This window comes from Sinocyclocheilus grahami, unplaced genomic scaffold (assembly GCF_001515645.1).
Source record: "Sinocyclocheilus grahami isolate Dianchi unplaced genomic scaffold, SAMN03320097.WGS_v1.1 scaffold487.1, whole genome shotgun sequence".
Lineage (NCBI taxonomy): Eukaryota > Metazoa > Chordata > Actinopteri > Cypriniformes > Cyprinidae > Sinocyclocheilus > Sinocyclocheilus grahami.
The window spans coordinates 1,261,506-1,275,952 of record NW_015505666.1 but is presented as its reverse complement, the minus strand read 5'-3'; the positions used below and the strand labels follow the sequence as shown (position 1 = coordinate 1,275,952).

Here is a 14,447-nt window from a genome sequence, read left to right as displayed (position 1 = left end):
TACTTTGAACTGCCAGTGGATTTTGCTTGGAGACTCGCGCTAATGGTCACATTTTCTTCAGTAACAGCTTACAAAATTTGCAGTTTATCATCTCTGTCTGTGTGTGTGTGTGTGTTTGTGTGTGTGTGTGTGACAGCAGCGTGGTATGAATACCAACAAGTACCTGAGGCTTGTAAAGCTTGAATACAAATGTGTCTTTGATGAGCAACACCTTTAGTCCTCCCTTGAGTCGTCCTGTAAGTCCTCAAAATGCATCTTTTTCAAGTAGCCTTACTACACAGTAAACAAATTTATCAGGTCATAATCTCCAACTGAATTCTTGTTCCTTTCAATTTTGAGGCTCATAACAATGCTGGGTTTTCATTTTACTTGTATAGAAAAGTCTCTTCATGAATGGCTAAAAACATCAGGACTCTTTACACCTCATTTCCTGATCCATTATGTTTTTGTGAGACGCGGAAAACGAAAAGCCTTTCAGTTTCACTTCAAATATCTTAAAACCATGTAAATAGTGCAAAACAGACACATATTTTCTACTAAACAAGCCTCAGATTTTGGGCAAAACTAATCCGAAGAGGACAAATTAACTGTGTTTGAACCATATTGTGGATGCTACGCGCGATGCAGTTGCCATGGTAACCTCATGTATTTGCCTCACAGTAAAGCGCTTGATGTTGTATGTCCATCCAGCCTTGGGCCTGTGACTACAGATGTGTTTTCCTCACTTCCTCCCTCACTGTGGGAGGAGTTTCTCAAGGGCATCCTTTAAACATTGTCCGCTTTGTTCTGTTTCCACCCCGTGCTCAGTTTAAGTGAATATCATAAATTTATCATCAATTTATTTTAACTTTATTTCTCACTTCATTAGTTTCCAGGGCACCGCATGGAGGGACGGGGGAGGGAAGATGTGTGCCTCCTTTGAGAGTAAAAATACAATTTCACAGTCAACTTACACGGAGATACTTTACACAACAATGGAGGGAAAAAAAGACAGGAGGCCTACTTGAACACTGCAGTCTGTTATCAGACACTAGAGACAGCAGTCATGGAGGAATAAAATGCTTGCTGGAGAGTGCTAAATCTCTTTAAACATCGCCAGTTAAACCGCCAAGGAACGGATCTGTCCAAATGTGATAGGATCTGGCCCAACGAGATAGCTTACCGTCCCGTGTTAACTTCAAAAAACGTTTGAACATCCTCCATTGCCCAAAATTTATCAAACCGCCGAGATAGTACATCATGTTTACAATGGAAACAAAAGAAAGGATCCGTTTTTGGAAGATAAGCAGAATTTTAATTCATAAATAAACATTTTTAGCTGGCACACTGAGACACATTTACACAGAGACTTGAACATACAGACAGCCGTTTCACAGTGAATCAGATCACACTAATGAAGGAATCAAAACATCATTTATTACAGCAGCTTCCACTCAGTCGCGCTGGAACGCTCTCTTACGTAGACATGCTGAGAAGGCAAAGACATGACAGAGGCTGATAGATTCTTTCCACTTCATTACCCCCAGTCTTTCAAAGTGTAGCATAAGTCTACATCAAAATCCGCAACCGGAGTCAAACAGAGGCTCACACGCTGAAAAATAGATTAATTTGGGCTCAGATTTGGCACACCTTTAAAAAAAATTAAGTAAAATCTCTTTGTAACATCACCAAGCAACATGCTGGGTAATAATAGTAACTGTGATAAAAGGATAGTTCACTTAAAATTAATATTTTGTCATCATTTACTCCCCCTCATGTCAAAATGTATGTTGTTTTATACGTATTTAATGTTTATAGTTGAATTGCATATATTTAATAGATTTTACATAGTTATCAGATCCCAAAATCCCCTAAAACATACAATGAGTATCTTGATTTCTGAACAAATGCTGAATCATGAGCAAATAACTCTTAAGAACTGATTCTTTTTAAAGAATCACTCAAAAACAGTCAACCTCATGAATTTACGGATTGAACCATTCTATCATTGAATGAACTCGGAATCTTTCAGAATACTGAATAAACTTCTGACTTGCATACAAAACTGTAATTTGACATTATTATCAGAGAAGGCCGTCTCAAAATATAAGCTATAGTCAAGTTATATATGTGTACTACATATACAACAGTAGTGATGAAGTTCATAAAAGAAAGTGGTCCGTATAACTTGTGTACTATACTTAAAGTATTCTTAAGATAGCTTAATATTATAAAACAAGCCATTTAAGTCATCATTGCTCACAAATCAAATATTCAGGTTGGGCACCAATAGCATCAAATGTCATTGGTTCTTGCACGTAATGACATCAAACCTGTGCCAGAAGTGCTAAATATTCATAAGCGATTTGCATGAACAATTTGAGAGCAAATAATGATTTAAATTTCTATTTATTCTTCACAAAAAGTTGTATGGCTTCACAGAATATAATGGATAAATCATATGGACTATTTTAATAATGTTTTATCTATATGACATTATGTTGTCATTGTGAACTGCTGCTGGATGAAAAAGCTGCAGGACGATTGTCTAAGGAAGAAAGAAAGTCATACAGGTTTGGAACAACTTGAGGGTGTGTGTGTGTATATGATGCCAGAATTTTCATTTTGGGGTGAACTATCCCTTTAAAATTGGATTTATTGGATTATTATCTTTCAGAAAGGCAGAGTACAACTGTCCATCTCTGAACAAACAATGAAATGTGGCTTGCTGGTTTCAGTCGTAGATCCACATAAGGCTTGTTTAAATCTTCATTGTGTTTGTCCACCCTGTACAGATCAGAGTTATCAAAAATTGTAAAAATTAATTTGAGTGCCAACACATTTTGTCCCAATGCAGAGCCACAGATTTGACTCAGAGTTTGCTGTTCTTCTGGAACTGCGACACCAGTCCCAGCACCTGCTCCGAAGCCTTGATGACTTTATTCTGCAGGTAGGCGGCACTGTTAGTGCTGGTCTCTTGTAAAAAGTAGCGATAATTAACCATTATGCCGCAAGAGTTGGCGATCCCTCGCGGGCTTGTGTCCGCTTGCCAGTTCAGCCTCCACATGGTGGCGCCGTTCTGAAGATGGAAATTGGCCACAGGGTTTAGGGCGTAGCCCCGCCGTTTCTCTCCGTACAGATACCAGGTGCAGAGCCGCATTAGTGCAGGTTCCAGAGTGCGGACCAGGCGGTCGGAGCGGATCCACTCGCTGGTGCTGATGAGCCTGCGCAGGGCCTCCAGAGCTGGGGCACCGGGGGCGGCTCCCGTCACATCCTCCACCTCCCTCCACTCCTGCTCAGACAGGAGCTCTATGGTACGTCCCTCCTTCTTGTGCTGACCGAGAGCACCTTGTAGCCATAAGGAGAAGCCAGGGATGGGAGACAGACTGGAGAACTGGGCCATGTGAGGAAATTCACTCTGCACAGAAAAGTAAACACAGACAGTTAACCTACCAACACACAAATTATATATATATATATGTGTGTGTGTGTGTGTGTGTGTGTGTGTGTGTGTGTGTGTGTGTGTGTGTGTGTGTGTGACCCTGGACCACAAAACCAGTCTTAGGTCGCTGGGGTATATTTGTAGCAATAGCCAAAAATACATTGTATGGTTCAAAATTATAGATTTTTATTTTATGCCAAAAATCATTAGGATATTAAGTAAAGATCATGTTCCATGAAGACATTTTGTAAATTTCCTACTGTAAATATATTAAAACTTAATTTTTGATTGGTAATATGCATTGCTAAGAACTTCATTTGGACAACTTTAAAGGAGATTTTCTCAATATTTAGATTTATTTTGCACCCTCAGATTCCAGATTTTCAAATAGTTGTATCTCGGCCAAATATTGTCCTAACCTAACAAACCATACATCAATGGAAAGCTTATTTATTCACCTTTCGAAAAATTTACCCTTATGACTGGTTTTGTGGTCCAGGGTCACATATGTCATACAAGTTTTACTGTAAACTGAGTATTTATTGTAACTAAATAGTTACAATACAGTAAAACGGAGTACAGTAATATATACAGCATAGCTCAACATGGATCCCAAAATATGTACCTTGAAATAACAGCAAGAAAACACATCTTTCTGTTGAGTTGCATTTGTGAGCAGCCTGTTAAAGGGGTCCTACTATGCTTTTTCACTTTTTCAACTTTAGTTAGTCTGTAATGTTGCTGTTTGAGCATAAAAAAGATCTGCAAAGTTACATAGCTCAAAGTCCACTTCAAAAGGAGATATTTTATTTAACAGAAATCACTTTTCAAAAACTACAACGAACGACTCGTTTGGAGTACAGTGGGTATTTTCGGGGATTTGTGATATCACAAATACTGACGAATGGGATGAGACCTGGTTGAGCTGCACTAGAGAAGACAACGAGTGTTATCACTATGTCGGAAACATGCTAGCTTTCCCAAAGCAGACGAACTTGGAGTGGTTACAATCATCCGGGTTTAAATCGCGCTCAAATTGATTTGATTTTGACGCAATATTTACACTGAAGCTCGCAGGCGGCTATGGTAAGGTGCATGACATTTCCCGAGCAGGCACCGAGTGGTGCATCACAACACACACTGGCCCAGCTAACCAATCACAGCACATTTTGTATTTCAGAAGGCGGGCCTTCATTTGATACAGGTACTATTCGAGCCGTTCATGCCAGACTGGGGAGAGAGGTGTTGTAATAATGTAAAATATGTGAAAAATAATGCGTTTTTTGAACAACCTAGTATGAGAGCCTGTTCTAGTACACCCCCAAAACAAAATCAAGATCTTCTATTTTTATTTATGTAAAAAAAGTATTTATTAGTGTGATTGGAAAACAAAATTCAGCTGCCATTGCAGTCTTCAGTGTCTCATGTTTCCTAATCATTCTAATATGCTGATCTTACTATTATCAATGTTGAAAACTGTTGTGTTGCTGAATATTTTTGTGTAAACTGTGATATTTTTATATAAAATATCTATATCCTCTCTCCTTACTCTTCTTTTTCTCTTTATTTTTTTATCCTCCATCCACACTCCATTTGTACTAATTTAAAAACCATGTTGAACAAGTCCACTGTGTCTCTTTCTCATCCCCCACAAGGACATAGACACACTCATTTTCTCTCCCTCTTCTGCCCACATTCAACAAGAAGAAAGCACTGAACAAACCAAACGTGTCAGACTGGCCTCGGAGGAGCAGAGATTTTAAGTCCTGCACACTTCCCTCTCGCTCTCAATCTTTGCCATGCATCACTCCTTCAGATGGGCAGGAGTGAAGGAAGATTAAGCATGTCCAAGGGTCACTTTTCATTCATCAACTCAATTTACTGTAAAACATCAGTCAGCAGGTTTAAAGCTACAGTGAGCGAGAACGAGAGAGAATGAAGAGTAAGGACAAGAAGACAGTGAATATAAGATAGAAAGCGAGTGCAAAAGAGCCCCATGAGGATTCTGCTGAAAGACAAGCAAACCCTCCTCCCCTTCTCCTAAATCACACCATGACCTTTCTATCCATCATGCCAATCGTCCCCTTGTGGCATGGTGAGTCACCTTTACTATTTCTTCAGCAGAAGGATGAGCGGCAGCTCTCACAGGTACTTTATACTTTCTTTTAAACTACAAACTAAATTTTTTTTATGTTTTATACACTGTATTAAATCTGTGTGGGAAATTTAAAGTAAAGTTGATAAACGTAGCATGCAAGTAATCGCGTATGAAACTGTGTGGCTTGTTCTTCAGAACATTTTAAAAAGTCTATTTAGAACAGTAGTAACAAACTTAGTACCTAGAGCAACAATGGTGTTTTACTGGAAACTATGGTTACCATGGTACATTTTTGTAAGGATCGTATGGATATTTATGGACTAAGATGGAATTTGTTTAGAAGAAAAACAAGTGAGCTGCATTTGCACACACATTTCAAAAACTAATTCAAATACAAACCCAAAGCATCAACATGCACAATTTGCATGAAATGATATCTATCGAGTGTCTATTTCCACTCAAATGATGCCTTCAATCTCTCATCTGGGTAAATCAGCTCTCTGAGAACCGCAGCCCTTTGCAGAGAGCTCTTTACTAGGGTTAACCTCTATTACACAAACAGCCATCCAGCACTTTGTTTCACCAACATTCTAGCTGAAGCAAAACTCATCTGAATCTATAAAGCTGAGTGCCTCTCAGTTCTTTTCCATTTAATTTCGCCTTCATCTAGTAAAGAGGCAGGAGCTCTGTGACATGCCATGTGTCCCTCCTTCTTGGTGTTATTGAGAGTGACATCTGAAATTTTATTAGTTTTCCTGCTTTTTTCTCTCTTCCAGCTTAGAAATGTGCTAAAGTACAATGCCTGGCACTAGGTGATGCTGTGGGACAAATATATTAATGGTATTACAGTCCTTGGATTCAATTTTATTGAATTTATTGTATTGAGTTAACTAAAAAATACCAATTAATTAATAACACTGCGCATTAATTGTATGCATATTAAGGGCAAAGTCGGCCATTGAGACCTTTGATTTGGCTCGCCATGCCATATCACAAAAGGAAGGAAAATAGACAAAAAAAAAACAACATACTTCTAATTGATTATATATAGTGAATTTGATATAAATAAAATTTCAATAAATTTTTTTTTTAAATAAATTGTTGTTTAATTTTTTTAATGTAAAAAAAAAAAGTAATATTAATAAATATATATATATATATATATATTTATATTTTTTGTTTATCTTTGCATTGAAATGTAAAAAAAAACAATATATGTGAATTTGATTAAAGTATAATTTCAATTTAAAATAATGTTATTTAAATTTTTGTTTACTTAAAAATGTAACAAAAGTAACTCATTTTAATATAAAATATGCACACACACACATTTATATAATATGCATGACTTTAACTGCTGAATACTTTTAAATATTTTATTGTGCTCTTCAAATCCTGCTTGACTCTACCATATAAATAGCAGACTGTTTTCCTAGCATTTATTATTTATCTACAGATATTCCACTGCAAAAATTCTTCAAACAGCTGTGATAAACATCACTTTTATGATTCATTTTCTCATTCATTTGCCCACCTGCAGTTCTCGGACCACCCTCTTGATGAGGTAGTTTCCAAGCTCCACCCCCTGCAATCCGGCCTGAGTGGAGGAGATAGAGTAGAAGATGGCAGCATTGATCTTGTTAACATCTTCATCCGCATCTAGAGTGGAAAACTCTCTTACAATTCCCTGGGAAAATAAGAGGCACATGATAAATGAATAACCTCACACAGGATTCACTGGAGGCGTTGCCAGAATCAGGAACCATAGTGAAGAATTTTTTACATTCTAGGCACAGTGTGCTGTTTTGGAGCATCTTTAGCCCCTGTCTTACACCACTACGGTCTCCTTACACATTTTTCTGATCCTAGCAGGTACTGGTGAGAAGTAATGACATTGCACAAGGACACTTTCTCCCTTCATGAACCCAATAATTAATTTACACTCTATTTGACCATCAAGCCATAAACTATTCTTTGTGATGAATACCAAATGTGATTTTCATTTGCATTTACCTGGATATTGTTTGCTATGTCCTCAGTTAAGGCAACGTGCAGCACCACCAGTGGCTCTCCAGGCATGGAGGCGTGGGTGAAGGCGTAACATCTCCGGTACGGCCCCACTCTGCATTTGATATCCGTCCAGTTCCGCACAGGATGGACCGCCTCGTACCTGTAGGATCAAACAAAAAAAGGCTCAACTGGGAAGACAAATAAAAAGGAAATGTTTATACATACGAGAGAGATCTTACTGGCTGATCTTCTGAAGGATCTCACATGGGGACTGCCAAGTGATTCTTTCTAGTCGGAGTAAGCCAACAGAGAACCATTCTGACAGAAGACTCTTCAGAGTGCTGTTCAGATCCTAACACCAAGATATACAAACACAAGAATATCAGAATTGAAGAATGTGAGAAGTGAACATGCAGTTTCATCACTAGAATACACATATAGCATAAAGTCCTGTATTATTTAAAAAAAATAAGTCTCATATTTAGGTTCTAAATTTCTCAAGTTATTCTTCTTATTATTATTTTAAATGTACTTTGTACATTGTGAGACCCTGAACCAGTATTATTTTACTATTATTTATATACGATCATAGTTTTTTTTAAATATTGTGAATTGGCTTTTATTTTTATATTTTCCGTATGATTTTTATTAGTTTAGTTTATTAGTTTTTTTTTTTTCTTTCGTTTTTTAGTATTTTTAAGATTACTATTTAAAAAAAAAAAAATTTCAGTTAGTAATTTCGGTGCTTCAAAATATTAATATTTATAATTATATGTATACTTTTTCATTTAGTTAAAAAAATATATATATATAGTTTTTCATAGTTTTAGTTGATAATATCCCTAGACTAACCAGACTTAAATCAAAAAGTTTTTTTTTCCAAACACAATTTTTTTTCTATATTCTCTATATAAGCTATGCGAGTTATGTTAAAATTTTAACAAAATATTTTAAATACCTTTTTTTTTTTAAATCATAAATCCAACACAAACCCGTTATATAAATTACATTAAAAGTTAAACATGGTTCAGTTCAAAACTGAACCACCCTGAAATGCTACATTCCCAACGCAAAACTTCTTCCTGACTGCACTCGGACCATTTATGATAACTAAGCAAAAATGGGTCATTCAGAAATCACAGTATTGCAAAGAGGTTATTTACATATATTCTTAAAAGTGAAGCCACAAAACCAGCCAGTTTAATCCTAAGGGTCAAAGAGAGTGTTGCAAATGGTCATGCAAAACTAAATCATGCGCAAAAAACCTTGACTAATATTATAAATGGACTTCAGGGAAAAAAATAATACTCTGCAAAAAGTGTAGAACACGGCTGGTTGAATATAATTCATGTGCAATACCCACCGATTTTCAAGAATCGTTCTCAGTACAGCTGCGCTCATAATGGTGCCTAATTCTAAAGTGTGCAGCTTCCGTCAAGGGAATTAATATTTCACAGTCACTTTCACAGATCATGTGCAGCAACCCCACCAACTCACAGTTGCTGCCATTTCATCTGTAGTACTGTACAAAACACTTTCAGAGTGGTCTCATTTTCCTCTGCAGCTCTTCGCGTCTGTTTATTTGCTCTGGTAGTGTTCTCATTAGAGCGCCGGGATTGGCGTCAGCGTCCATACTAGGACACTGAAAGATTTCTGTGGTAAACACAGTTCCATTTCATCAAAGTGCTGTTGCTCCCCACATGAGATATGGCTCTGCACTCTCCTTCGAGGGTCAGATTTCTTTCCTAATGGTGATGAGCAACACAACACGCATACAAATATCTGGATCTAGTCGCCGGGGCACTCGCACAAAGCAGTTTTAAAAATTCTACGCTAGCCTATCCCACAGATGCATGTGCTTAAAAGAATTGCGGGCCTGTCAATCAAACGTCCACACTGGCCATCCGTACGTGCTTCGGCTTCATCTATAGGTAGTAGTACACGTAAAATCTGACCTTATTGTAGAGCTTTCAGCTGTGCCTGCAAGCAAAAAGATCTTGAATTACCATTTCCCAGCACGCTTTTCCCTATAAACCCACTCGCTCAGACCAGCATACAGAAATGTGTCGCTAAGTGATGCATTTGTACGTAGAAAATAACCAAGAGGTGTCAAGGTAAAGGCTCCCAATAGCAGCAAAACAATCTAACAAAGTTGAGATTGTAGCACTGCCTGAAAACAGGATGGCTGTTCAAGGAAAGCAGGCCATCAGGGACTCAACTAGCAATGTAGTCTATGGCATTTTGCTTTTCTGTCTATCTCAGCTTTACTCGGAGTGCAATCCACAGCCCATGGCCGCCCCAGCAGTCACCGTTCCACTTAACTTTAAACTCATCAAATCCTCTCTGGGCTGGGAAATTACTTCTAAGCATTTATTTGGTGTTCTACCTTCAAATTCAGGGCAGCTGAAAGCATTTGAAATTCTTCACCCAAAAGAGTTTTGTATTTGCTTACACGGCTGAATTTACTCTAGGGCCAAGCGTACATAAGTGGAATCCAACTTTGATATGTGCCATCGCACCACAGGCCACAACTTTCAAAAGCGCTGCACTGTTTGGGCCACTTTATTTATTTTCTTATGTGCATAAGGAAAAAGAAGATATCTAGCTCGCGCTAAACTATAACTCGCGTCAAGGCAGATGCAGAGATCACAAATTATTAATCCAACCAAAGTGCTAGAAAAAAACCTTTGCCACACTAAAATTTAAAAGGGCAGAGAACATTTGCTCGGTGGAAATAGAGTGCAGAATCTGCTCTACACAAAAGGAGCAAGAATGTCAAGGACGTGTCAATGACTGCACCTGAACAGAACCTGAAAGTGGGCTTTTGACATTCTCGGATTTCACTGACGTGAATGAAAAGTGGAGAAGGCAGGTGCAAATGGAAGAAATCTGACATTAAAGCAATTTTCACCTGTCCATACTTTACATAAAATGAAAGCCTGTTTTACACCTAGAGCATTTGAGAAATTGTAGCTTTGTAAAATATGCTGGGAAAAAAAAATACAAAAATGCTTTAAGGGAATTGTTCATCCAAATAACAAAAAAACTAAAACAATTCCCTTAATATTTACTCAGCCTCTTGTTGTTATAAACCTGTGAATTACTTTCTTCTGTGGAACATAAAGCTATTTTGAAAGTGAAACAATTAACCTTCATGGTATGAAAAGGAAAAAACCCTTTTTTTTCAAAATATATTTTTTGTGTTTGTAATTTTTGGAATTCTCAATCTTGGACTTTAAAAGTTAAAACTTTTTTAAACAAATAAATGCATAAATAAGTAAAGTGTATGTACATATATATATATATTAGTGCTGTCAAATGATTAATCGTGATTAACCACTTCAAAAAAAAAGTTTTTGTTTACAGAATATATGCGTGTACTGTGTATATTTATTATGTATATATAAATAAACACACATGCGTGTATATATTTTGAAAATATTTACATGTATTCATATTATATATAAATATATTTAATATACAGTATAAACATAACATTTTTCTTTAATATATACATGTGTGTGTATTTATATATACATAATAAATATACACAGTACACACATTCTGTAAATATACTTTTATTTTGGATGCGATTAATCACGATTAATTGTTTGACAGCACTAATATATACAGTATATAAATGTCTGTGTGTAAACATATGTATAAACACACACACACACACACACACACACACACACACTTTACTTATTTATTCCTTAAATTCCCATGACTTTACCATAACATACAAGCTCAAAAATACATATTTTAATTTACATTTACACCAATTAAAGGATTAAACACAGCGTAAACACTTATGCTGAAATTGCTTAATAGTTTAATTGTCACTTTATTTAAAATATATTTTATTTTGTTTAGTTGCATATGTATTAAAAAGTCACTCCAAAATCTGTTTATGCAAAACACAGTGTAATCACTTTAAAATATTACAGCATAAAATGTATATATATATATATATATATATATATATATATATATAGAAAAATAATTTTGGTGCATTGCTACTTCAAAATGCTCTGAATATAAGACTTTTTTAATGCTTCAGAGATCAGATCTCTCCTGCTTCAAAACTAATGAACTGAGGAAATGTAAATGTCTTACTGACAAGGCACCCAGTGTAACTTTCAATCATTAATTCTGCAGAGGACATGTCAGTATAGTCCTCCTAAATTGCTCTGTGAAAACCACTGCAAGCAGCTTGCTGACTGTCCAATACAATGCAGACATTGAGGAGTTCTGCTGGGCACCTGTTTGAGTCCAGACAGACTACGTCTGTTTATTGATTACATATCAAGAAATGCACCTGCTCAGAGATTTGAACTGACGTTTCTTTGGGATCCTGATAATTCTGCTCAGGAGAGTTTGGGATGTGTGATTAAATTTTACTGCAAAGCTCAGCATCTTAGCTGTTCTCGGTCTTGAATGATTATTGTCATTTTAACACATTTTGTTCTTCAGCACTCTGGTAGGAGGTGAGCTAAATCAGTTCAGGTGCTAGTTCACAGTTTATGGGTTTCAGATCCCGTTTCCACTCTCTCTGTCTGTGAAACAGATGTGTGGTAGTCACTTATAAATACTAACACAAGGTGCAGTTTATAAAAGCTTTTTTTTTCATATATATTTACACCAATCTTGAGAAGTTCATGCATCTGTCACCCTCATTTCCAAATTAATATGTTTAACATGCATCAGAGAGAATACCTTTTTGCTCCAAGGTGAGATTAAAGGTGAGAGGATTTGGAGAAATTTAGCATTACATGACTTGCTCACCAATGGATCCTCTGCAGTGAATGTGTGCCATCAGAATCAGAGTCCAAACTGCTGATAAAAACATCACAATAATCCACAAGCAATCCACACGACTCCAGTCCATCAATTAACATCTTGTGAAGTGTAAAGCTTATGGATTATTGGCTGGTATTTTGGCCAAAAGTGACAGTTTAACATCTTTATGATGAATTTGTTTCTTACAAACACAGCTTTTCACTTCACAAGGCGCTGTTAATTGATGGACTGGAGTCATGTGGATTACATATAGATTATTATGATGTTTTTATCAGCTGTTTGAACTCTCATTCTAACAGCACCATGCAGAGGATCCATTAGTGAGCAAGTGATGAATGCTAAATTTCTAAATATTCGATCTAAATATTCCCTCACAGTTTAATAGCAATGACTTTATGAATTTCTTCACTGATAAAATAGATAACATCAGAAATACAATAACAAATTTAGATTCTACAGCATCTAGTACTTCAGCTTCATTCATCGCACCCAAAGGAAAACGGCAGTGCTTTACAAATATAGGACAGGAAGAGCCAAATATACTTATCACTGCATCTAAACCAACAACATGCCTGTTAGATCCTGTACCCACTAAATTACTGCAAGAGTTGTTACCTGTAGCAGAAGAACCACTTCTCAATATTATTAACTCATCGTTATCTTTAGGTCACATCCCAAAACCATTCAAGCTGGTGGTTATTAAGCCTCTTATTAAGAAACCACAACACGATCCTAATGAACTGGCAAATTACAGACCCATTTCAAATCTTCCGTATATGTCTAAAATTTTAGAAAAAGTTGTCTGCTCATTGGGCTCAATTGTCCTCCTTCTTGCAAAAAATGATCTCTATGACGAATTTCAGTCATGTTTCAGGCCCCACCATAGCACAGAAACTGTTAACTTGTTAAAATTACAAATGACTTGCTTCTTGCGTCAGACCAAGGCTGCATCTCATTGCTAGTTTTACCTGATCTTTGTTTATTTAAACGGGGAGTCATCTTAATTATCACCAGTAAAGTATGGAGTGCCACAAGGATCTCTCCTAGGTCCTCTGCTATTTTTAATATACATGTTGCCCCTTTGTAATAATATTAGAATGCTTATGATACTCTACTATATATCTCAACAAGACCAGATGAAACTTCTAAATTATCTAAGCTAACAGAGTGCGTTAATAATATAAAAGATTGGATGACCAATAATTTTCTCCTATTAAATTCGGATAAGACAGAGATATTACTTATTGGACCAAAAGACAGTACACAGAATCTCGTGGATTACAATTTGCAACTAGACTGATGTACTGTTACTTCCTCTACAGTCAAAAATCTGGGTGTTATAGCAACTTGTCTTTTGAAAATCATATTTCCCATGTTACAAAAACAGCATTCTTCTATCCTAGAAACACTGCCAAGCTACAAAACATGTTACCCGTTTCAGATGCAGATGCAGAAAAGCTAGTTCATGCATTCATGACCTCTACAATGGACTACTGTAATGCACTGCTAGGTGGTTGTCTTGCATCTTCAATAAACAAGCTACAGGTAGTCCAAAATGCAGCGGCTAGAGTCCTTACCAGGTCAAGTTTATAGTCTCTACGCTGGCTACCTATTAAGTTCCGTATCAGTTACAAAACATTATTACTTGCCAATAAGGCCCTTAACGGTTTAGCTCCTGCGTACCTAACTAGTCTTCTACCAAGCTACAACTTTTTTTTGCTATGGTCGCAAAATTCTGGACTTTTAGTAGTACCTAGGATAGCAAAGTCCACTAAAGGAGGTAGATCTTTTCGCATTTGGCTCCCAAACTAGGTTATAGGTATAGTTAAAGGAATAGTTATAGGAATAGGACCGTTAGATTTTGGGTAACCGAAAAATGACTTTACACTGCAACTGACTGCTATTTTACCCCACTATCACTAGCTCATAGACATATTAATGACACTGAATCTTTTCTGATTGGATGGAGGTGTGCCAGACGGTCTCTCTGAAGCGTACCTTAGGGATATGCTGTAATGCAATACTATTATGGAGAGCGAGAAGCACGGGACACCACCGCTGAGTGTCCCGCTGTTTTCTCCACACATACCGCTTAGAATTAAGGCCAAAAAGTTC

The 14,447-nt window shown here is 36.8% G+C and overlaps 1 protein-coding gene across 1 annotated transcript in view; it reads right to left on the bottom strand.

Moving 5' to 3' along the window:
- Positions 1-2,082: 2,082 nt before the first annotated feature.
- The window catches only part of mlycd (malonyl-CoA decarboxylase), a 19,487-nt gene continuing 7,122 nt past the window's right edge, over positions 2,083-14,447 (bottom strand). Inside the window, exons 2-5 of the mRNA XM_016236353.1 lie at positions 7,769-7,881; positions 7,533-7,689; positions 7,054-7,206; positions 2,083-3,397 (exon numbers count right to left, since the gene is read on the bottom strand). Coding sequence (XP_016091839.1) covers positions 2,852-3,397; positions 7,054-7,206; positions 7,533-7,689; positions 7,769-7,881 — 969 coding nt within the window. The 3' untranslated portion in view covers positions 2,083-2,851. The remainder of the gene's footprint in view (positions 3,398-7,053; positions 7,207-7,532; positions 7,690-7,768; positions 7,882-14,447) is intronic.